This window comes from Onthophagus taurus, chromosome 1 (assembly GCF_036711975.1).
Source record: "Onthophagus taurus isolate NC chromosome 1, IU_Otau_3.0, whole genome shotgun sequence".
Taxonomy (NCBI): domain Eukaryota; kingdom Metazoa; phylum Arthropoda; class Insecta; order Coleoptera; family Scarabaeidae; genus Onthophagus; species Onthophagus taurus.
In genome coordinates this window covers 22409304-22433170 of record NC_091966.1, presented here as the reverse complement: position 1 = coordinate 22433170, position 23867 = coordinate 22409304, and the positions used below count along the sequence as shown (strand labels likewise).

The 23867-nt window shown below is 32.9% G+C and overlaps 1 protein-coding gene across 2 annotated transcripts in view; it reads left to right on the top strand.

Annotated features, from left to right (window-relative positions):
- Positions 1–22566, top strand: part of LOC111429449 (shroom) — a 233788-nt gene extending 211222 nt beyond the window's left edge. For both annotated transcript variants that reach the window (XM_023065358.2, XM_023065356.2), the window contains exons 5-9: positions 14021–15327; positions 15405–15582; positions 15639–15801; positions 15928–16194; positions 20523–22566. In XM_023065358.2, coding sequence (XP_022921126.1) covers positions 14021–15327; positions 15405–15582; positions 15639–15801; positions 15928–16194; positions 20523–20783 — 2176 coding nt within the window. In that variant the 3' untranslated portion in view covers positions 20784–22566. The remainder of the gene's footprint in view (positions 1–14020; positions 15328–15404; positions 15583–15638; positions 15802–15927; positions 16195–20522) is intronic.
- Positions 22567–23867: the final 1301 nt, after the last annotated feature.

Genomic DNA, 23867 nt, shown 5'->3' with positions numbered 1-23867 from the left:
ACTAAGAACTACCTAAACCACAAATTTTTGTCGCGGCTAAACTACGCTTGGGTCAATAACTCTCTTATTTGACGGGGAGAAAACTCTAGAACTATATTCATCTTATGTGAAATTTTCTGCTCTTTCCATGTGTCACACACCGTGATCACACATTTGCACAATCCTTTTTTCTGACTAAGAACTACCTAAACCACAAATTTTTGTCGCGGCTAAACCACGCTTGGGTTAATAACTCTCTTATTTGACAGGGAGAAAACTCTAGAACTATATTCATCTTATGGGAAATTTTCTGCTCTTTTCAACGGTATATAACACATCTCAATCACACGTTTGCTCAATCGTTTTTCATCCCAGGAACAAACTTTTTCCTTGTATTTTCGTCTACTTTTCAGACCAATATGTTCGTTATCTAGAATGATAGCAAAAAACTCTGAACACGGTTGGAATGTTTAGTCTTTTCTATATCTTAAATCGTATTTTCGTCCGCCGATATGTTGATAATAAGAGTAGAAAAAACTAAGAAACGACACACTGCATTTAAATCACCTCAAAATTGCGGAACTTTAAGGTCTTATACAGGCGTTACCAGACGGAAATGAAACAAACGGTTTACACATTCGAAAAGAGCTAACCTTGGCCTATCTTATTCCGAGTTTGCGTCCGTCAATATCTGTCGGCGGTTTAAGATAGAGAAAAGACCAAGCTTTCCAACCGTGTGCTTAGTTTTTCACTATCTTTCTAGATAACGAAGATATGGGCCTGAGAAATAGGTGGAAATATAAGGGAAAAAGTTTGTTGCTGAGCGGTTTGTTGCTATCGTCTCGCCGGTGTCCGAAGCAACATTGCTTTTAGATTAATAAGCATTTTGTTTATAAAAATTATATATCTGTTGCGTTTTAAGATAACTTCCATTTATTATTGTTATGTTTTGAGAAAAACCTGAGTGAATGTCTTGAAGATATTTTGTACGAAATAATGTACGAATATATTTGCAGTCGTAGTAGTATTATTGGAGTTTCTACGAGTCCAAGAATAGATTCTGGTGATCTCAAGATTTATTTTTATCGGATATGTTATGTGGTGTCACGCGTTTGAGGCGAAATTATTTTCAAACCGGTCCCAGTCGTTTGTTGTCCATTGCGAAAATTGTGTATCTATAGTTTTTATAGAACGTGTTGTGCCTGCAAAATTAATCAAAGCATATACTTTTTTTTCATTGGATTAACTCCTGCATTCAAGAAACGGGTTAAATCAAGTTAATCTGTACGCGAAACCGTTTAAATAATAATTTTCAATGATATGTTGTGCTTTAAGTTTAATTGGTGGCAAGTATTTTATTTTTCTTTTAATATGGTAGCAAAACGATACATTACAACATAAAGATTCAATTAAAATTTTAAATTAGAATTAAATTTGATTTGATGATGAACGATCGATATTGCCTGATAATTATTAAATAACATTAATTTAAATAATTTGATATCTAGTAATTTAATATTTGAGAAATGGTAATGTTATTGCAAAAGGAATTAATATGTTGCGTGATTTTGTAATTTCCATTTTAATACGTCGTTTCAGATTTTTAAAATTATTCAAGGAGATTTAAAGAGATCGTGAACCTATAGAAAATCACTTCAAAAATAAATCATTCTAAATCGAAAATAGCGCAAGAATTTGATATTGTAAAATACATTTAACTTCATTTGTAAACATAAGGACATGCTTTTATCATGTCGATTTTTATTAGTAAAAGAATTTTGTGGGAAAGTGATAAGAGAAATATGTTTATAATCTACGTAAGGTAGAAGTTTGCGAAGGAGTTAAAGATGTCATCGAGATAAAATACATTGAGAAGATCGTCTAGAAAAGCTTGTTCAAGAATTTGATATTGTAAAATACATTTAAGTTAATTTGTAAACATAAGGACATGCTTTTATCATGTCGATTTTTATTAGTAACAGAATTTTGTGGGAAAGTGATAAGAGAAATATGTTTATAATCTACGTAAGGTAGAAGTTTGCAAAGGAGTTAAAGATGTCATCGAGATAAGATACATTGAGAAGATCGTCTAGAAAAGCTTGTTCACCTATTTAGAACTTCGTTTATGATTTATATATGCTATAATAAGTAGTAGGTGTATTACCGTACGTTGATCTAGTTTGCAGTTCTTTGTATATTCCTTTCCCCCATAGTTATATATCCTATTATCAATTTCCCGTTTTTATCCTTTATTGCTGTTGTATTCTGCCTCTAATCATACCCCATAATCAAATATTGGTTAATTAGTTTTTCGAAAAAATTCGGTAAAAATGCAGCGCTCGCAACGTAATGATAATTGCAAAAAAGTCGAATTTCTTGTAGTTAGTGTATAAATACAATTTCAAAGGAATATTTATTTAATCGTGCGTTTTATGTGATTTAATGTTGGTATTGTTTCAAGTCACACCTCGAAAACACCAAAACTACTCTCACAAAAGCAATATACCTCACGCTCCGCATGTGACCAACTGTTGCGACCATTATATTGCCTTTTGAGGTAAGTTGCGGTTTACACTATATTTGGTTTTGCGTTTTTTCGATATCGTAGATATTATCTGGTTAACCCAATTCGTTGTTAACTATAGATAAATCTATTACTTTTCACGTAACCAAACCAACGTCACCTTCTCAGTTCTAATTGATTTATTATTATTTTGACCATGCTTACCAATCTTAAAAAAAAATAAGAATTTTTTTCTATTAAGTATTCTTGACGCGATCGTTTTCGCAAAATCCGTCGCGATGACTAAAACAACTCCCTCATGAATTCCGAACGAGACCGACAACCACGTTCATGGGAAAAAGTTCTCTTGCACAATGGACAACGGCGAAACGGGACGGTTCATATCTACACGGGTAGCCTCTATACGAGAGCAATATTGATTAAGACCGTATATAGCCTTCTCTCTTCAGATGTAGTAAATAGTAGTGTAGCTGTAACATAAAACGCAAAGACGTTTGTGAAGGACTTGGATATATTGCAACACCGCAATTTCCCAATAACAATAATGTTCTTACTATGTTGTTACAATGGAAGAACTTTTTTTTTAATTTCATACATTATTTTCTGTGAAATCTAAAAAGTTTTGATGTGTAAACAAGGTAAACTTCGTACTTATGTAAATTGATTGAAATTACGATTTTATTAAAATTTAGTATGTGTGAGAAGTAATTTTGAATCGATTTAAAATACTTTTATAAGTGCATACCGTTGCCAGAAACTACACCATATATTTTTTGTTTCATAAATTTACGGTGAAAGTAAATGATATTAAATAACTTGCATTTAAATAAAATCTGGACATAAAGAAACCAAATGATGCCCTCGAATGGACAACACAAGAAATTTTCCTCGCGTTTCAAACTGCTAATTAGATGATCAAAGAAACTAGTAGGTTATATGCAAAATTAATGACAGAACTGTGGGAATCATTCTCGAATCGATTCGAACGTAAAACGGAAATTGTAAAAGAACTTTGACTTTGTATATAGAATTATTGTTTTTATCATTATTCATAATGTTTATAAAAAAAGTATCCACTTTCATAGAAGAAATTTCTTAAACCATACTCGAATGGGTAGAAATCTATTACCTCTACTAAAACGATGTGTCATTGATTCGGTTAAACGTGCTATACTTTGTATATGATGTTGTAGGCTAGCAGTCTTTTTTCAATCTTTTCTCCATACATGGTAATACAAAAGAGAAGTGTCACACTAAAATTGTAAAAAAATAATGATCCAAAAGTCCACAAATGTTTGTCATTTACTTTGAACTGTATTTTCAATCTATCTTATAAATAACTGTGAAAACTTTATGGCCTTCTCCTTTTTCCAGGAAGCTACGCTAGAAAAAGCCGTTAAGTCGCATAGTGCCGCCGTATTATGTCACAATAGAGAAAGGACCGCCGCTGTTGCTGCCGCCTTTTTTTGCACTATAATTGCATTCTAAAAAAATTCTGATGAAATAATCGTTAAACTTTATGAGAAGAACACTTCTAATATCCAAATATTTACGATAATTGCTATGCATTCATTTTTCAACTCAATATAACAACATAAAAACAAGGCGGAGTTGGTTAAATAAATATATATATATATATATATACAGCCTGTTTCAGAGTAAGCGTCTTATTTTTTTTAGCCACACTATGGGTACTACTTTCAAAATATTTGGCAGTAATATGTTTTAGGTTTATCTCTACACGATGATGATACCAGATTTTCAATTGGACGAATTATTTCAAAATTCGTCGCGACTTTCAACTTTTAATAACATCGAATAAAACATTCATGCGCTACTAGATTAAAATGTTAGTTGCTTTTTAATGGGAACAGAAATGAATTTTTCAGAAAAACGAAATACTATCGTAAAAAGAATGTTTTAGGATCTCAATAATAAAAGAAAAATTATGGCATCCCATTTTAAAAAAAAGTTGTAAGTCGCCATTTTGAAATAATTGGTCCAATTGAAAATCTGGTATCACCATCGTGTAGAGAATGTCTTAAAACATGTTACTGCCAAATGTTTTGAAAGTAGTACCCATAGTGTGGCTAAAAAAAATAAGGCGCTTACTCTGAAACAGGTTGTACATATATATATATATATATATATATATATATATATTTTAATCTCAGTTTACAATAATTTGTGTACGAGAATAAGTTCGATGAAACTTATCTTGTAGATCATCTTTCTTTTTACCTTCAAGTTGATCTCAACTAATTACATCTGATATTTTTATTTATGATTTCATTCCTTGGCGTTTATATTTTCTGCCTTAACCTTTCTGAGTACTCGAAAATCGGCACTCTTTAAGAACTGTTTTAAGTTCAATTTTATCTACTATATTTTTAAGCCCAAACAGGTGGTGGACGCGCTTATGTGTCTGACAACTCTTATCAGGGGTGTGTGTAAATAGATTTTAAGGTTTTCCATCCAAATATTGTTAGTTGGTTGTCATATGAATAAAACTGGTTCGTCTTTGAACCAATCGTATACAGCGTGTCCCGTATCTTCCGCATCAGAGCATTACACGGTTGTAGGATACATTATTCTGAAGCGATCTTTCTAATAAAATTTTTTCGAAATGTTTATAATAACCGCACGGGAACTGTTTAAAGGAACTGTTTTTCGTCCAATCAGCAGATCGCAAATCAGACTCAGGTAATCGGTGCCACCCTCGGCCGGTCCGCTACGCCGATGATAACTCGTTTCCCACGTGTACTCACCAATAAATTCGTCATGGAAAGAGAAATAAACTTTTTCGATGAATCAAAGTCGTCCGTTATTGGTCGTCGTTAAACAGTTCCCGTGCGGTTATTATAAACATTTCGAAAAAATTTTATTAGAAAGATCGCTTCAGAATAATGTATTCTACAACCGTATAATGCTCTGATGCGGAAGATACGGGACACGCTGTATAATGATATATACATACATATAATCATATATATATATAACCAACCTTAAGTTTAAGAAATTGCAGAAAATGGTATTAAAATTTAACGAAAGTTTAGGAAAAAAATCTTACTTATTTAAATTATTACATATATCAAAATAATTCATCTTTGAAAATAGACAAATCCGCAAATCATTCTTTCATATCAATTTTCATTCATGTCTTCTTCTTATCAAAAGGTCTATGCAGCTCCAGACAGAATATAGATCTCATATCAAACAATAAATGACAACTCTGGAAATAACACTTTTTTTTCTGGTATGCCGATTTTAATATCTAATGGTTTTAAGTATGAAGTCAACGAACGTGTTATGACAATTGCCGTGACGATTACGCAACTGAAGCAGTACATACTACTCGAGAAATGACGGCATTCCGTATTGCCGCGACTCTTGAATATTTATAAAGTTGCCTTAGTTTATTTACAGTTGAGGCTGGTGGCTCCGTGGCCAACGAACCTGTTGATGACAAACGTCGACGGGAGAAGCATTTTGTAGAAACGTTCCTTTCCGTGAAACGAACGAATCTTAGGTGGGGTTGATACATCTGTCTCATAAATAACGGAAAGTACCACCTGCTGCATACACACACCGCATATAGATCTTTATCGGCACTTGTTACTTGAAACGAAAAACTTGAGGGAAATCATTTTCTAGTAGTTAGTTAGACAGTTATTGCTGTGCCATAACTGCCTATTATAAGTGTTGGGTAATGGATTTCTTCGTTATAAATTGAATAACTATTTTTATATGTATACGTATCTTACTATATTAGGCAAGAAAATACATTTTTTTGTTTAACAACTATTTAAAAAGGGTTTAACCATTATTTATCTGTTATTGCGTATATATTTACTAAAACAGCATAAATGTTATTGACGAATGACCAATACATGCGGTATAACATTGCAAGGACGAACACTGAACCCGGTCAAGCATTCATTGAAAGACGAACGAATTAAAGCTAGGGCGGTGATGAATAAAATGCAACTCTTTGTCGCAACCGAGTTTATTAATTTTTCACTGTGTTAAATATCAGGTTCGATAAGACAAAACATCTTAGTTATTCTTATTAATTATAACCCGTAAACGACCTTGGGTCGCCAAAGGAGCTTTTTTCTTTCGATCGCATATGGATATTAGAAGGCGTATATCGTTGTATTAAACCTGGTCGATCTATTGGTATAACGCAATCGTTTGGTCGCAGTTTGTGTATTTTTCCTCAGTGCACAATGTCACGTTAAAGTGCTGAAAAATTAGCGCACACACATGTTTCTTCGATTGAAATTAATTGATTTTATTTTTAAAGAAAAGTAGTCTATTAGGACTTGTATTCAATGTAATTCAATGCTAATTTAATGGAAGGTCGTAAAGTTAAAAAAATTTGAAAGTAAAAATGAATTTGAAAAATAAGTGATTGAATTAAAACTTGAAAATTCTTGTTCTGTATATGATATTGCATTTCCTTGTTAATTTCGAAACTGTCCTGGCATTTACGGCATGCAAGAATGACAAGCAATGAAATAATCATGCCAATTTAGGTCAATTAGAGCAGTGGTCAATAATAATTTTGGTGCGCACTGTATCGAAAAGTCAACATTTTTGACGAGGTTATATTTTATGTAAAAGGAAACGGGATGGATGTAATTGTTATCTCTCACAATAGCGATGTCTATAATTATAATTATACAACGTTCTGTCAAAGAAAATGTTGCAATAGTTGTCAGAGTTTTCGCTGTGTGCTATTTGGAACTACACTGAATCTAACGAGAATTTGAAGTTACCCGATTCCTTTCTTTTGTTAATTGACAATCGCCTATAAACAAATAACAAATGCCACGTTTAAATGCGATTCTAAAGTTCAAACGATACCGTCCATAAATTTCATTGTGGTTTAATAACGGTGATCTTAATAAAGATCAGTAATAAACTATCAATATAATACGTATTCAATCGTAAAATACAAAAATACTGTATAAAGTCCAATGAGAATCGAACCGAGGCTTATAGAGAGCTTTATTATAAAATTAATATCTGGGAAGTAATAACTTCGAATCGAAGAAACAATCAAAAGTAGAAACATAGCAAAACTCAAAGAGCGAGATGCAAGCTTCGATTGTTTCTAGAATTAATCACATGCATGCGAGGGCCAAACTTGAAATTAGCAAACAATAGACAAGTGAAACGTGGTTTAACGGGCTCTCTTGGATATGAATGGATATAGTTCCCGTATTGCCGAAGCGGTTCTTTTTCATTATTCATATGCACGCATTGTTCCGCAGCGGTAGTTACAGACGTTTTTCAATTCAAAATTGATTTTCAACTTTTTTATTTTATATCGACATAAATTTACTTAAGTAGGTATCTATAAAACTTACCAAATACGACCTGTTCACCTAAATATTAGAGCCAACTGAAACATGATTGAAAAAGTGCAATTAGAATAAACAATTGGAATTTTGTAGTAAAAATCTCAAAGATATTATAAAAATTAATTGACCAATATTTGATTATCATTGGACTCGTATTTTTGGTCTTGTTTAAAACAGTCTTTTATGTATCCTTGCCAATAATGATTTTTTTGCCATACTTCTAGGCTTTACCGTTGTCGAGATACACTCGACTCAGACACACCGCTCTGTACCCTTAATGAGACACCCGGTATATCCAATGATATTTAATTAGTCGAAACAAAAATTAAAGGTAAATGTGTTGCAAGGCAAGTTTGTAAATACACTCAATATTCACTATCTATTGAGCAATTGATGAAACTTTTGGACAATCAACATTTCGCCCGCTAAAATAGAAATCCAGTCGAGAGGAAAGTTGCCTGGCTATTATTACTATTGATTTTAAATAAACTTACACGTCACCGAATTAGGAAAAACATCCCGTGCTCTAACTACAACCTAATCTTTTAAACTTTCTATCGTTAATGCAACTATGTCCTCGACATGTTCCGGTCCGAAACCAATTTGATAAAGTATCCGCGAAAGTGCACTTTAATGATACCGTTCGTTTCGTTCGCAGCGCGAAGCTTTCATCGCACTTTATAGACGACGAACAATTTTAGCAGCGATAGTAACTTCATCATCGAAAAAAAAAAAGAATATGAATATACACCTGCATTACGAGGTGGTGGAATTACTAAACGGTTTATTGCACAACTTTGCCTCCGAATTAAATCGGTGTAAACGTAGCTCACAGTTAGAAAGTACCATTACGTAAGTCCCATTGGTGGTAATTACCATTGTAAAAAATTAACACTGTTACGTCTTGTTGGTTGTTCTTGATTATTAATACGCTTAATCCAACTTAAATCTGTCATCGTTGATAATAGACGAACCTAAATAAAAAAACTGTCGGATTGAGATTTAGATGGTATTAAAATCTACCAATCATTTGATAAAGCCCCCAGGTTAACTTCGTAGAGATAACTACGAGTGGTTGAAACTTCTGGGGAGAAAATATGTTTTAGCATAGGTCGGAAACACCAATGTATAAAATAAGAAGTTAACTTAATCGACTTTATTTATTATTACTTAATAATTTTCGAGAAGGAAAGCGTTCCTTTTGAAAAATCTAGTTGTTCATCCACATATATTTTGTATATATTTTTTTAATTTGGAATAAAAATGTTTCTAGATTTTTAAATATTTATCTCTTCTATACGTGGTTATTTTAGGTGTAATTAAAAATAGATTTTGATGTAAGAGTGAAACATAATTATGATTATTTTTTGGTGGTCGCACGCGATATTTTTGCCGTTGTTTTGTATTGTAGTCGTGAAAGTAAGTAGAAATTATACTACAGGTACCTCTAATGATCCTAAACGTCGCGTGTAATTATTTTTGTTCGTTGAAGAGGTCTCAATGTACCCGAGTCGTTTGTTAAAGAAGTCATCTGTCACACGACGAACTCGTGTTATTCTTCGACATGTGTGTGTGGAATTTGACGACGTTTGAAGAATCGTGGGAGGATCGTGACCCGAATCGAATGGAAAGTAAAATTTGTTAAAATTCAGTTATAGCTTTTCTTCTTTTGTTTTTTATGAATTCTAATTTTTTTTGACAAAATAAAAAGTACAGATTAACTGTATGGGTTAATTGATTTTTGGTATTCGCCTATTTTATTTTTATGTTTTTATACCAAGTGAACTAAAATGGAACAAAACTTTAATTCAGAACGGTCAACTTTTCACTTAAACTCGCGATTTAATATCAAGATATAAAAATTTAGGGCCAAGTGGTAGTTGATATCATGTTTGCGACGCCGCCATTTCAATTAAATTGGCATTCCTTACTAGTTAGCGGATCGTGGAAAGTACCGCCGACGAGTAATCTCGACGACTACGCTCATATTCCAACAGATTTTGACCTCCTGCTTTGTAAGAAAATGTTTTATGCGTTCATGATGTTCCGTAAAACGAAAAGGATTTAAACAAGTTTTAGAGGTTTACGTACATTTATGACAAGTATAATGCCGTACTAAATTTAAAATCTATTACTTTAATTAGAATATTATACTCAATTTAGGATTTTTCCAATTTATTTATTAATATTCCAAGACATCACAAAAATTTCTTTAGGGTGGGTCTATTATTAGTTTGATCCACGATGATCAAAAATAAACACATAACTCAAAAGAGAGTCAAGAAAGTCTTGTTTACTCTCTTGTTGGTGAGAACTCCGTAATCTTCCTCGAGTATCGTTAGCCATGCAGAGAATTTACAACAATCCAGATAAATAACAACAATCCGCCAATAATAGGAAATGCGGCAATCGATGTGCACAACTATGATTGTACATTGGTGAAACGAAAATGATGAACCGAAATCATTATCTGAAACGAATCCTTTTGTTGGCCATTGTATTTATCTAAGTGCGCAAAGATCAATATGGTTCTAACGTAAAACTGGAGAGTTGTTAATTAAATACGTGCCTGCGACTTGAACAAAGAGCCGATCCACTGACACGATTTCGAGCTACTTTCAATCAAAACGACCGCACATTCTGATTGAAAGCAGCTGACACAGTCATCCATTAACACGGGTTATGTTATGAATTTATAAATTCGAGGCTTGACGGTACGTCGGAAGTATGTTGATGAATTAACGATTACATCATCAATAAATACGTTGCCAATTAAAGAAAAATTCTACCAAAAAATTTTAACGCTATAAGATTATATAGGTTGTTATTAAAGATAACTAGAATATGATTAAGTTATTCCTTAGTTATTTTTTATTGAAATTTTAAGATAAATTCGCTGAATTTTCAATTTTATATACCATTTGACTTTCCGGTATAATATTAATTTCGAACCGGCGAGACGATAGCAACAAACCGCCCAGCAACAAACTTTTTCCTTTATATTTCCACCTACTTCTAGGGCCCATATTTTTGTTATTTAGAAAGATAGCGGAAAACTAAGCACACGGTTGGAAAGCTTGGTCGTTTCTCTATCTTAAACCGAGTTTTCGTCCGCCGATATGTTGATAATAAGAGCAAGAAAAAATAAGAAACTTCGCGCTGTATTCAATTTACCTTAAAATTACCAAACTTCATGGCCTTGTGCAGCCGTTACCAGATGGAAATTCAATAAATGGTTTACATATTCGGAAAGAGCTGACCTTGGACTATCTTATTCCGAGTTTTCGTCCGTCAATATTCGTCGGCGTCAGTAAAAAAAACGGTCCTGAAAAGGAGCCTACAGTTGGCAACAAACTTTACTTTTGTATTTCCATCTATGTACATTTCGGACGGATATCTTTGTTATTTATAATGCTAGCGGAAAACTAAGCACACGGTTGGAAAGGTTGGTCGTTTCTCTATCTTAAACCGACTTTTCGTCCGCCGATATGTTGATAATAAGAGCAAGAAAAAATAAGAAACGTCGCGCTGTATTCAATTTACCTTAAAATTACCAAACTTCACGGCCTTGTGCAGCCGTTAACAGATGGAAACTCAATAAATGGCTTATATATTTGGAAAGAGCTGACCTTGGGCTATCTTATTCCGAGTTTTCGTCCGCCAATATCTATCAGCGTCTGTAAAAAAAACGCTCCTGAAAAAAAGTCTACAGTTGGCAACAAACTTTACCTTTGTATTTCCATCTACTTTTCGGACGGATATCTTTGTTACTTATAACGCTAGCGAAAAACTAAGCACACGGTTGGAAAGCTTGGTCTTTTCTCTATCCTAAACCGAGTTTTCGTCCGCCGATATGTTGATAATAAGAGCAAGAAAAAATAAGAAACGTCGCGCTGCATTCAATTTACCTCAAAATTACCAAACTTCACGGCCTTGTGCAGCCGTTAACAGATGGAAACTCAATAAATGGCTTATATATTTGGAAAGAGCTGACCTTGGACTATCTTATTACGAGTTTTCGTCCGCCAATATCTATCAGCGTCTGTAAGAAAAACCCACCTGAAAAAGCCCCTACCGATAAAAACACGCAAATATTTCTTGCACTAATAACTTTCCTATTTGACAGGGAGAAAACTTTACAACAATATTCAGCTTATGGGAAATTTCCTGCTCTTTCCAACGATGTGTGACACACCGTGATCACACGTTTGCACAATCCTTTTTTCTGACTATGAACTACCTAAACCACGAATTTTTGCCGCGGCTAAACCACGCTTAGGTCAATAACTAACTCTCTTGTATGACGGGGAGAAAACTCTAGAACTATATTCATCTTATGGGAAATTTTCTGCTCTTTCCAACGGTGTCCGACGCACTTCGCTTACGCGTTTGCATACGCGTTTTTTAAATTGATGAACTGAGTTAAAATGCAAGGTTGGTAACGTTACCAGATTCAAAACCATCAAAACACAATTCAACAATTCGAGTCTAAAATCACTCAAATTCTTCCAGATTCTGATAAAATAGGTGTAACATGAAATAATCTTTCCTTTTTGAACAGTTTAACATGTTTCTAAACGTAAAACTAAAACTAGAACTAACACTAGCACTATCACTAGAACTAACACTAGACCTAGAACTACAAACTTTCGGGTTCGCTTCCAACTTGTTTTCTGAAGAAGGTTGCAACATGGCACCCGAAACGTCAAAAATTTTTTCAAAAAACGCACGGCTCAACCCGAAAGTTTCTAGTTCTAGGTCTAGTGTTAGTTGTAGTGATAGTGCTAGTGCTAGTGTTAGTTTTAGTTTTATTAACACCGGCCGTGAAACAATTCGTACTTATATGTTTTTAAACGGTTTTAAATAAATTAAGAGTGAATGAAAAATTATCTGTCAACATGAAATGAAGTTAGGATTCTCTCTCAGGTAAAACTTTGTTCCAATTTTTCCTTCATCATATAAGAAAGTTAGGTTAAGAAGTGATTGCGTTCTGCTACCTGTAGGTTGTCTTTCAGGTGCGTTTCTTTTACAGACGCTGGCAGATATTGATGGGGTCTGTAAATGAAAATTCGAAATAAGACAGGCCAAGGTTAGCTCTTTTCGAATATGTAAACCATTTGTTGAATTTCCTTCTAATAAGGGCAGCAAATTTGTCGCTATTTTTCTAGATAACGAAAATATTGGACCGAAAAGTAGACGGAAATACAAGGGGAAAGTTTGTTGCTGGGCTGAAAAACGATTGTGCAAACGTGTGATTGAGATGTGTTATATACCGTTGAAAAGAGCAGAAAATTTCCCATAAGATGAATATAGTTCTAGAGTTTTCTCCACGTCATATAAGAGAGTTATTCACCCAAGCGTGGTTTAGCCGCGGCAAAAATTCGTGGCAGCGCGACGTTTCTTATTTTTTTTTGCTTTCATTATCAACATATCGGCGGAGGAAAATAGCGGTTTAAGATAGAGAAATGAGCCAGCTTTCCAACCGTGTGCTTAGTTTTTCGCTAGCGTTATAAATAACAAAGATATCCGTCCGAAAACATACAAAAGTAAATACAAAAGTAAAGTTTGTTGCCAACTGTAGGCTCCTTTTCAGGGACGTTTTTTTGACAGACGCTGACAGATATTGACGGACGAAAACTCGGAATAAGATAGTCCAAGGTCAGCTCTTTTCGAATATGTAAACCATTTATTAAATTTCCATCTGGTAACGGCTGCACAAGGCCGTGAAGTTTGGTAATTTTAAGGTAAATTGAATGCAGCGCGACGTTTCTTATTTTTTCTTGCTCTTATTATCAACATATCGGCGGACGAAAACTCGGTTTAAGATAGAGAAAAGACCAAGCTTTCCAACCGTGTGCTTAGTTTTTCGCTATCTTTCTAAATAACAAAGATATGGGCCCTAGAAGTAGGTGGAAATATAAAGGAAAAAGTTTGTTGCTGGGCGGTTTGTTGCTATCGTCTCGCCGGTTAATTTCGAATATAATCTAAAGGAGATAAGCGTGTGTGTTTTCAGATTAAAAATTACCTATCTCAAACACATTATCGATACATTGATAACAACTTACCATCTGATCTGCACGTTTAGTTTAAAAACTTTTTTTAAAATGGACTCGTTTGGCTTATTTATAATTTCTGCATTTGCTTTTAGGAGCCAATCAAAGGCGTCGTATATGGCTTCAAGAAGAGAACGAGATAAAATCATCCCAGATCCGGATTCGGGTAGCTACAAACGAACCCTTAGTCCAAACGGACACATCATTACCGCTAATGATACAACAACAACACAAGAAACATCGAAATTATCATCACGTGAACCTTGGTCGACGTTAAAGAATAAAGAACAATATACGAACAATAATAATAATAATGGAAATATTATGAGAAGACCATCGATGTGCGAGCCGGCTGCGAAAAATGGCGGCGATATAAAGGAAGACTTGAAAAAAACTCAGCAACAACCGTTGGTTTTACCTGATGTACTGCCAATAAACGCCAAAATACTTTCTCCCAGATCTCAACATCATCATCACATCACTAGAGAGTTTAGACCTTCCAATTTAAGTCTATCACCTCTCGATAATAATTATCAACCAGCGAAGAGTCCTCCGAAATCACCACCACCTCCAACAAATTCTCCGCCGAAAAGTCCTTCAAGAAATTCCCCTTATGCACCACTAAGAAGTACAAATCTTTCAAATTCGCCTTTAAGAACTCCATCCTTACGATTATCATCTCCACAAGGAAGTTCATCTCCAATTTCATCAACTCCGCAATACTCGTCACCTTTAAGAGTTTACCCTGGAAAAGAATCAACAGCAGAAATAAGATCAAATTCTTTATGTCTCCAAAGAAATGAAACTAAAACAATGCAAAGAGCTTCGTTTCATCAAGAAATTCGAACTTCCAACGTCCAAAGAATATCCCCTTCAACGTCCCCAAATTCTTCTTTTTCATCTGTTTCGTCCCAATCAATGTCTCTTCCGGGCAGGTTTTCACCAACACCAAAAGTAGTCCCTGAAATTAAACCAACTTTATCGCCAAATTTGTCGAATAAAATGATTCCGATAAAAAGTTTTTCTCCGTCAATGGCTTTTATGGCAAATACTCCGTTAAAAACTTCGCCGGAATCATCACCACCATCATCACCAAAAGTGTTATCTTCTTCCCCGCCACCATCACCAAAAAATTTATCAATAGCACCATCATCACCTGAAACTCCTAAAGAAATTATTACATCAAAGGTGATCGAAGGTTTGCAAATGATACAAAGGACGGAAGTTGTTTTAAGGGTGAACACGACAACGATCGATGCTTCATCACAAACGGAAAAAGAGGAACTACCACCGACGCCGTTGCCGACCAGGAGAAAACTCCAAGAAGAAATTGATTGTGAAAAATTATCGCAGGATTTTGTTAATCAGTTACCAGTTACTGATAAATTAAAGGATTTACTTGGTAAGCTTTTGAACAGTTCGTACCTTGATGAAAAATTCTTTGAATTTAGGGCGACGAAATTAACAATATTTTTTAAGTTCCAGCTCCTGAACATAAAAAAATTACAGATTATGTTACGGGATTATTTAGGGTTGATGTTACCTTAAAACCAAGACCAATAAATGCTCCTTTTCGAAGTAGAAATCACACTCCAAGCAGTACTCCGCCTCCTACATGTAATTCTGGTCCATCAAGTTCAACATCAATGACATCAAGGTATGCAAACTTAATCAAAACTGTAAGGCATATTATAATTTTCTTTTTAATTTTAGTGATACAATTTCAATAATCAGCAGTTTAGAACCCACAAGTCCATTGCCAGCGACCTCACCATATTTTACAACTTCAGAACCAAAAGCAAAATTCCTGACGAGGTATAGCCAGGATATGAATCATTATACGATCAAAAATACCAAAGATCTCAATAGAAAAAAGGTAACTAATTAAGAAAATAACTTCTGAAATATTATTTAATTTTTAGATAATAGTAAAAATCTGTAGATACTTTTAAAAATAACCGATAGGAAATTTTATTAATTAATAATCTATAACTTTTCAAAGGATGAACTAGTGAACAGATTGGATAGAAAATTAGAAGTACTTCGAGGAGAACAATTGGTGGTATCAGAGGAGTGTCGAATAAACGACGAATTAGGACAGAACGTTGAAGACCATATTGCCAAAGTTGCAAGAACCACTGAAACGGCTAAGTTTCGTTTACACATTGAGGAAGTTGGAAAAATCACTAGTCTTCTTCTTGGATTGTCTGGAAGGTTAGCTCGAGTTGAAAACGCTCTAATAGGAATGTGTGAAGATAACCCTGAAAAGGTAAAAAATTGCATTGTTTAAAAACAAATTTATTAAATACTATAAAATAATTTTTATCCAAGATTTGCCATTCTTGATTTAAGTAAATAAAACACTATAAAGAAAAAAAATTTCATTTTCTAAAAGAATTTGTTAAGAGTATTTCTTAAAATAATGTATGGTAAAAGCTGTGATAACAGATAATTTGAGTTAAAATCTGTATATAGATCGGTATAAGTATACTGATTTATTCTGTACTCATTTAGGCAGTTTGCAAACTGAGATCATTCTGATTCGTCAAGCTGTTTTTTATTTTCATGGTAAGGAAGTTGTAAAACCACCAGTATTCAAAAAAAAATACTCAACATGATGCCCAAACTTTGCCTCTTTTAATTCTGCTAGTTCAAAAACTACTTCATACTTTACAGATTGCAATGCCGTTTGGTTTTTTATTTCTGATAACTTGAATCTTGCAATCGTGGTCATCACACTCATCACAAAACACTATTTTTGAAAATAAGTTGTAGTTTAGCAATCAGCAACCATTTCGGACTGCAAAAATTGTAGGGTGTGCTCAAAATGTGAATAAATATGTGGTGAAAAGTATGCAGTTGTGTATGTTTATTTGGTTCGACAAAATAAATTCTCCAAAAGTAGCGAAAGAAAAGAGCTTTTACACTAGCTTTACATGACCCACTAGTTCTAACAACCCTACAGAGATGTCTATTTTCATCGACGTATTTTAGTCCCAGAGACTACAACATATTAGCGAATTTCTTAGTCACTTTTAGTGTCACTGGAACTTTAATCAAGTTGGTCAAGAATTTTTAATATTGCTAAATTTAACCAGGTAGATACCTGATATTTCGCTTTCTTTTTTTGAACAACGTAGTTTTATTATAGTGTATTTTTGAATTTTAATTGTTTAGTGTCTTGATCTCTACAATATTTTCAAAGAAACATGTAAGTTCACGCCATATTTGTTCTGGTTCATTTTAGTTGTGTTTCTCCATTTATATTATTTTATTTTATTTACAGCTCTGAATAGCTTCCCCCCCTTTTTTAAATAATTGTGACTAATTACTGATGATATTGTCGAGATCCAGGAGACTGGATAGTGACTTTCTTTGCTAAATTTCTGACGGTAATTATTTTGATTAGTTTTTGTTTAGCTTACTAATGAATGTTTTTTCAATACAGTCGTGCCTGAAGACGAGATATTTTCTCGAAACATATGTAGCACCAATATCATTTAATAAATAATTTTTTCATCGTACTTATTCGAAAGTTTATTATTGTTAATGATATTACGCTGTCTCGTACCGTCCCTCTGCAATATAGGTACATAGTGCCTGACCCAATCTATGTATACTCGCCAAGACTATCTTTTCTATTTTGTTTTTATGCTATATTGACTGCTTGGTTTAAATTTTTTGTCCAAAAATGTACACTCACTTTCACATGAAATACACCACCCATTAATAATTAGACTACAATTTTGAAATTTCGGTAAAATAATGCTTTATTATCAACTAAGAAACGAATTAACATTTTTCAAGAAAAAGCTAGTAGTGGGTTGCATCCCCACGCGCTATGCATGCATTATCGAAGTTCATACAGATTCTTAGGAGGCCTGGGTAGATATTTGTGTTAGTCGCTGACCCATCATATCGCAGACATGTTCAATCGGCGATAAATCCGGTGACCGTGCAGGCCAGGGCAAAATCTGTAATCCAACCTGCTTCAGGAACCTTCTTATAACCACAGCAGTATGGGTTATAAGTTGCAGTATTCTGCAACGTCTGCATGAAAGGTACTAACACCGGTTCTAGAACGTTGTCGATGTTCGTCCAGCACATATCGCCCCCCCAAACCATAACACCTGGGCTTAAGGCTGTGTGTCGTCTTTGAACGAACTCCAAATTCCGTCTTTCCCCTCGATGTCGCCGCACCCTTCTACGACCATCATTTATAAACAAAACCTTGATTCATCACTGAAGACGATGTCATTCCATTGATGAACCCATCTTCGGATCATAAAGACCATATCCGAGCAACTGTAGTGTGGTCCCGATTCAGCCCGATTCTTCAAATCTCTTGGAATGAGAGACTCGCCTCTTTCATACTGATAATATATTAAAGTCATTGATATGGCCAAAATTTCGACGATGTCGCACTGGGAGCAAGGCGTCTATTTGACAGTTTGACAATCAAATAAACTAACATTTTGTGGGCAGAAATTCATTAATTGCTAGGAAGAAAATATTGAAAGTTGGATTACAATGGTACAGAAAACATAACAGTTGAGTTTTTATAAAGCATTATTTTACCGAAGTTTCAAAATTGTAGTTTGAATTTTAGTGGGTAGTGGATTTCATATGAAAGTGAGCATCTTTAATAAACAATACTTGTTGGAAGTATTTTATCTTTGTAAGTAAAACATAATTGTGGAAAGAATCTTCTTTAACGTCAGCAGGGCCGCGCCATCCACGTGTACAATCTGTGCGGCGCACATAGGTGCCAAAAGATTCGGGGCGCCGTGGTGCCAAAAACAATAAAAAAAAAGAAAAACAAAAAAAAAACGCCTTACTGCATCCGTAAACAAACACTTTCATGGCTTATTACTTATTACATACCTAAATAATTATTACCTAATATTTTTCAATAGGTTTCTAAGATTACCTCATTAGATTTTTTAATGTTACCACAACAAAATTTTTCACAGATGCCGTTAAAAGTTTTGTACACAGGACCTACCAACCCTTAGTGTGGCCCTGAATGTCAGTTGAACTGATCTCTTGACTTAAACTGTCGGGAATTATACGTTTTTATTTAAAAAATAAATGACGTTTTAAAGGCAGCAAGGTCGAATGGAAAGTGCTCATGAAAAGATTGTATTTAGAATCATTTGCATACATAAAAGTAGGCTTGTTCGCCCAACACTGTCAAACTTAATTCAAAGGCAAATTATTATTATATTTCTAATATATACTATGTTCGAAACTATGTTAGAAACTTTATTCGCTACCACGAACAAACGTATTATAAAGTCGTACTTTTTCTGTTCGTTCACTTTTTCTTGTGAGATAGTGGTCTAACATAGAACCCTACGTGTAATAGGGTAGAAGTAAATAGTCAACCGATTTGGTTGGCTATCCCAGTATTAATTGATACTTGCACTCCTACGTGGAATATGTGTAAATCCATCCTACAACAGTAAGAACTGGGAAAATGACACTTTTGGTAATTCTGTGGCACTACATATCCGGTTTAGGCTAGTTTCCCTGAATGGACATCCTAATGTGAGCATTTTCTTCACACTTCGCTCAAGATAGAAAAAATGTAGTCCTAGAATGATTTGAACATTTAGAAATTAACCCGCAATTTATTTTCACGCAGGTTAAAAATACGGGGCGGTATTTATGTTTAATTGGCTAGCAAAGAAATAGTTTTTAATATAATAACTATTATAATTGACAATACAAGTCAATCTATGACTTAAAATTATTAAATAGTTGAATTATACAGGGTGCCCATTATGTATGAAATATAGTATATATCTTGGTAGGTATCAACTTTATAAAAAAACATTTTATACAAAACTTGTTTAATATTTTATTTGCCATAATAAGACTGCATTTAATTGTTTTTAATTCAGAAAACAGATGAGTAAAAATTGTTTATTAATAAAAATTAATCAATAACATTTATCTAGATATCCGAGATCGTCAAATACCTCCAATTATTATTGTAAATTAAATTTATATACAAAATAAAACAAATAAACGAAAAATTAGTGTACATCTCCAATAATTCGAGGTACTTCGAGGTACTTGACGATCTCGGATATCTAGATTAATGTTATTAGTTAAATTTCCTCAATAAACAATTTTTACATTATTTTCAAAAATTTTCTGAACTAAGGGTACTACAATTTTACGTCATCGTAAAGAGAAAAAAAATCTCTGTTAAATGAGCCTAACAAAAGGGTACATTGCCATTTAAAAAACTTCAAGTGTATTCGTTGCTCATTTGTTTTCTGAAATAAAAACAATTGAATGCTTTCTTATTATGGCAAATAAAATATTAAACAACTTTTGTATAAAATGTTTTTTTATAAAGTTGGTACCTACCAAGATATATACTATATTCCATACATAATGGGCTAATTGTTAATTATTCAGTTATTCTACATACAGGGTATGTAGAATAACTGAATAATTAACAGAATGTTTACCTTTAAAAATTTTAAATACAAAGGTTGATCAGAAAGAATTTCCGTTATATCGCTCTAATGTCATTTTTCTCTACTACTTTTCTGTTAATATTTTTCTTTATTTTCGTTACAGAGGATATTAGAAACGAAACGTGATAAATTACTGGATCAGCTAGAAGAAGCAAAAAAATTAAAAGAGAGTATCGATAAAAGAAGTGTGAGCGTATCAAACATTCTTTACAAATATCTTAATTCAGAAGAATATGCGGATTACGATCATTTCATTAATATGAAAGCAAAATTAATAATGGATTCGAAAGATATTGCGGATAAAATTAAATTGGGGGAAGAACAACTCATGGCTTTAAAGGAAACTTTAATAGTATCTGATTAAATCGTTTGCGAAGATATGGTAATTAAATCGAGCAAGAAACAACAACGTGCCTAGTCCAGTGAAAAATTCCTTTTAAATTTTCTCTAAATCGAAGTTAAGTTAATTGATAAATGAATACTCGTCACTATTTTTATAAGAAAAAGAAATTTAATGGAATTTTTTTGTTTGGTACTTACCGACGCTGATGATATTTGTCGGGACGTTATAAACGTGTAAAGTGATATTCATTGGGATTTATTTACAAAATAAAAAAAGAAGATATAAAGTATAAAATTTGTGATAGTAAAGATTGTTTTATTAAGATGAATGTTATCATTACGTGTATAGAATGGTTTAATTGTAGGTTGCTAAACTGACATTTCATGTAAGAAAATAATTTCCATTTTTTAGGTATTAATTTGTATAAAAATCCCTCTTTATTTCATGATATACTAAAATATAATCCTTTTCAAAAACTTATCGTTTATAATATCTCAAAAATGAAGTCTCAATCATCCAATCATTATTGATAAATATTTTTTCAGTACGCCTTATCATTTTGGCAACAATTTAAATCAGACTATAATGAAAGGAGAAAACTTATTTATGTTTCATAAATTTATGTAAATACGTTTACAATGACAAATATTGTCGTGTCGTTTATTTCGTGTAGGACGAACCTCGCAGTGTATCTACCTTCTTAAATTTTGTGTTTAGGGTAGATCTTGTGGCCGCTTAACTTCAAGTCGAATCGCCTCTTACCGTTTTCCAAATAAAAACGGGAAAGATGTCGTGAACGGCTAGTGATGCGATGATAATAATAATAATGATGATGATAATGAAGATGGGCTGTTATAAAAAGAAAAATGTGTATTCATTTACGTGCATTTCTCCCTTACCCTTTTATATAATACATAAAGATTATTAATTAATTATTTATATATAAATATATTATATAGTTTTTTTATTTATATTAAGTTCAAAGCATCTTCCTACCAAGTATTTAACTGTCGATTAGTTATTTTTTGTATAGATGAAATTATATTGTATCGGATACTTATATATTTTTAAAACTGTATGCATATAGATATGTGTAGAGAGAATAAAAATAGAGAGAGAGAGAGAGACGTCAGCTGATCAAAAAGAAAAAGCAGGAAATTACAAATTTTACATTAGGATGCAAAAGTGAGTTCCCAAACTAAGACTTTTTGTAATTGTTATTTTCAAGTTTTTCATAATATTTGTTCTTAAAAAATATAATCACACTTTTTCCAATTGTTTAATTATACCCTAAAAAATGGTCATTAAATCTAAAGTTTAAAATTAATGTATTCTCTTCTTAATTTATAAAAGAAAATATACTCTTTTCTTTGTTTGTTTTTTGTCATTTCAATAATAAATACCTTGAATGACCATTGTTTGAGAAGGTATATTCTTTATTTTGGATTTTAAATTAGTTTGTTTACATAGTTAGTTTGGAAACTTATATTTGGATCACCTGTTAATAACGAGCGACATAATTTGTACATATCGGATTAAATCCTGAATAATGGAATTGAACGGTGCTCTGGTTGCATAAAAAACATTATCTTCGTCCTATGTCGTAAGAGTTATTAATTACATTGTGATGTGATCATTTTTATTATTTTTTTGTTTCTTCTAGCATCGACTTGTTATGTGTATCTCGCTTAATGTGAATGTAATATTTAAGTTCTATTTACATATCGTCTGTATGCTGTCCAAGTATACAAAATATTTTTTTGAGCTTTATGCCCCGCTTGCAATAAACAATAACAAATTTTAATTTATTCGTTTTTTTTTCTAATATGTTTAATTAATTATTCTTTATCAAATAAGTGAAATTTCTGGTAAATTCTATCTTATTTAGTCAATCTAGCAAAACTTATTTAATGCTTTAACTCTACAGTTACAGCATTAAAAAAAGTTGGTTTAGTGTAGTTAAACTGTTATATCACTAATAATTACCAATGAAAGCAAGAAGTTTTATAGGTGAAAAATGAAGTAAAACTTTACTTGATGTAATTTGAAGAATGGGGTCATACACACTTATTAAATTGAGAGAAAATTTTTATGTCAAACGATATATGCAAGTATATGCATGAACACAAAGTAAAAGAAATATTTTGATCAATTTTATATTTTGCGTAATTTGAAGTGAAAAATAATAAATATTCAAACGAAATAATTTCGCGGCTTTTCTGTGACGTAGGAACCGCACTGCCTAAAACAAGTTAAATTGTCCGTTAGATAGCGCTTGCGGTGTGACAGTGTCAAAATAAAACCATGGATGTAATACAGTGTCTCTATTACATCCATGAACAAAACATAATAAACATAACCTACAAACACTCTATCTCTTTTCAATACAACCTAAATGACGTTCATCTCTTTCTCGCATTTGAGCGGGGAGCAGGGGACGCAAAAGTGAGAATCGTACGTCATCAACGCGGGAATTTTAAAAGCGCAAATGGGTATATAAATTTCCAATAATTTTTTTAACAATGACTTTGTTCGAAAATATTAAAAAAAAAAATAACGGTAACTATATTTTTATATAAACTTTCAGAAAATATAATAAAAAAAAAATCGTGTATGACCCCATTATAATAAATTATATGTGTTAGAGAAGGTAAAGGTTGGTACTAAGAAGAGGGAGAGAAAAAGAGGGAGACGTGCACAGAGTATACTCTGTGCGTGACAGTTAGAGAAAGAAGTTCTTGATATAAGTTTTGTATGTGTGTTCAGTTAAATATTAAATAAAGTAATAATACGAAAAGTGGAGTTATTTTAAAATAACCTTTAATAGGTTATGGGCCCAGATGCCGCAAAAGAATAAATAGATTAAATACGAGAAGTTACGTGGTTGTAAAAGAAAAGACTAAAAAAAAAACATAACCTTAAAAAAGAAAACGCTCGACATCATGACTCAAGTAAATTTACCTATGTTGTCATTCGAATCCTTTGGAAATTGGAGATTCAGAGTAAAGTGTATTTTGGAGGAGAAGATGGTAGATGAAGTTTTATATAAGGACATTAATGAGGAAACTGATGAAACAAAAAAGGCAGATCTAAAAACAAAAGATG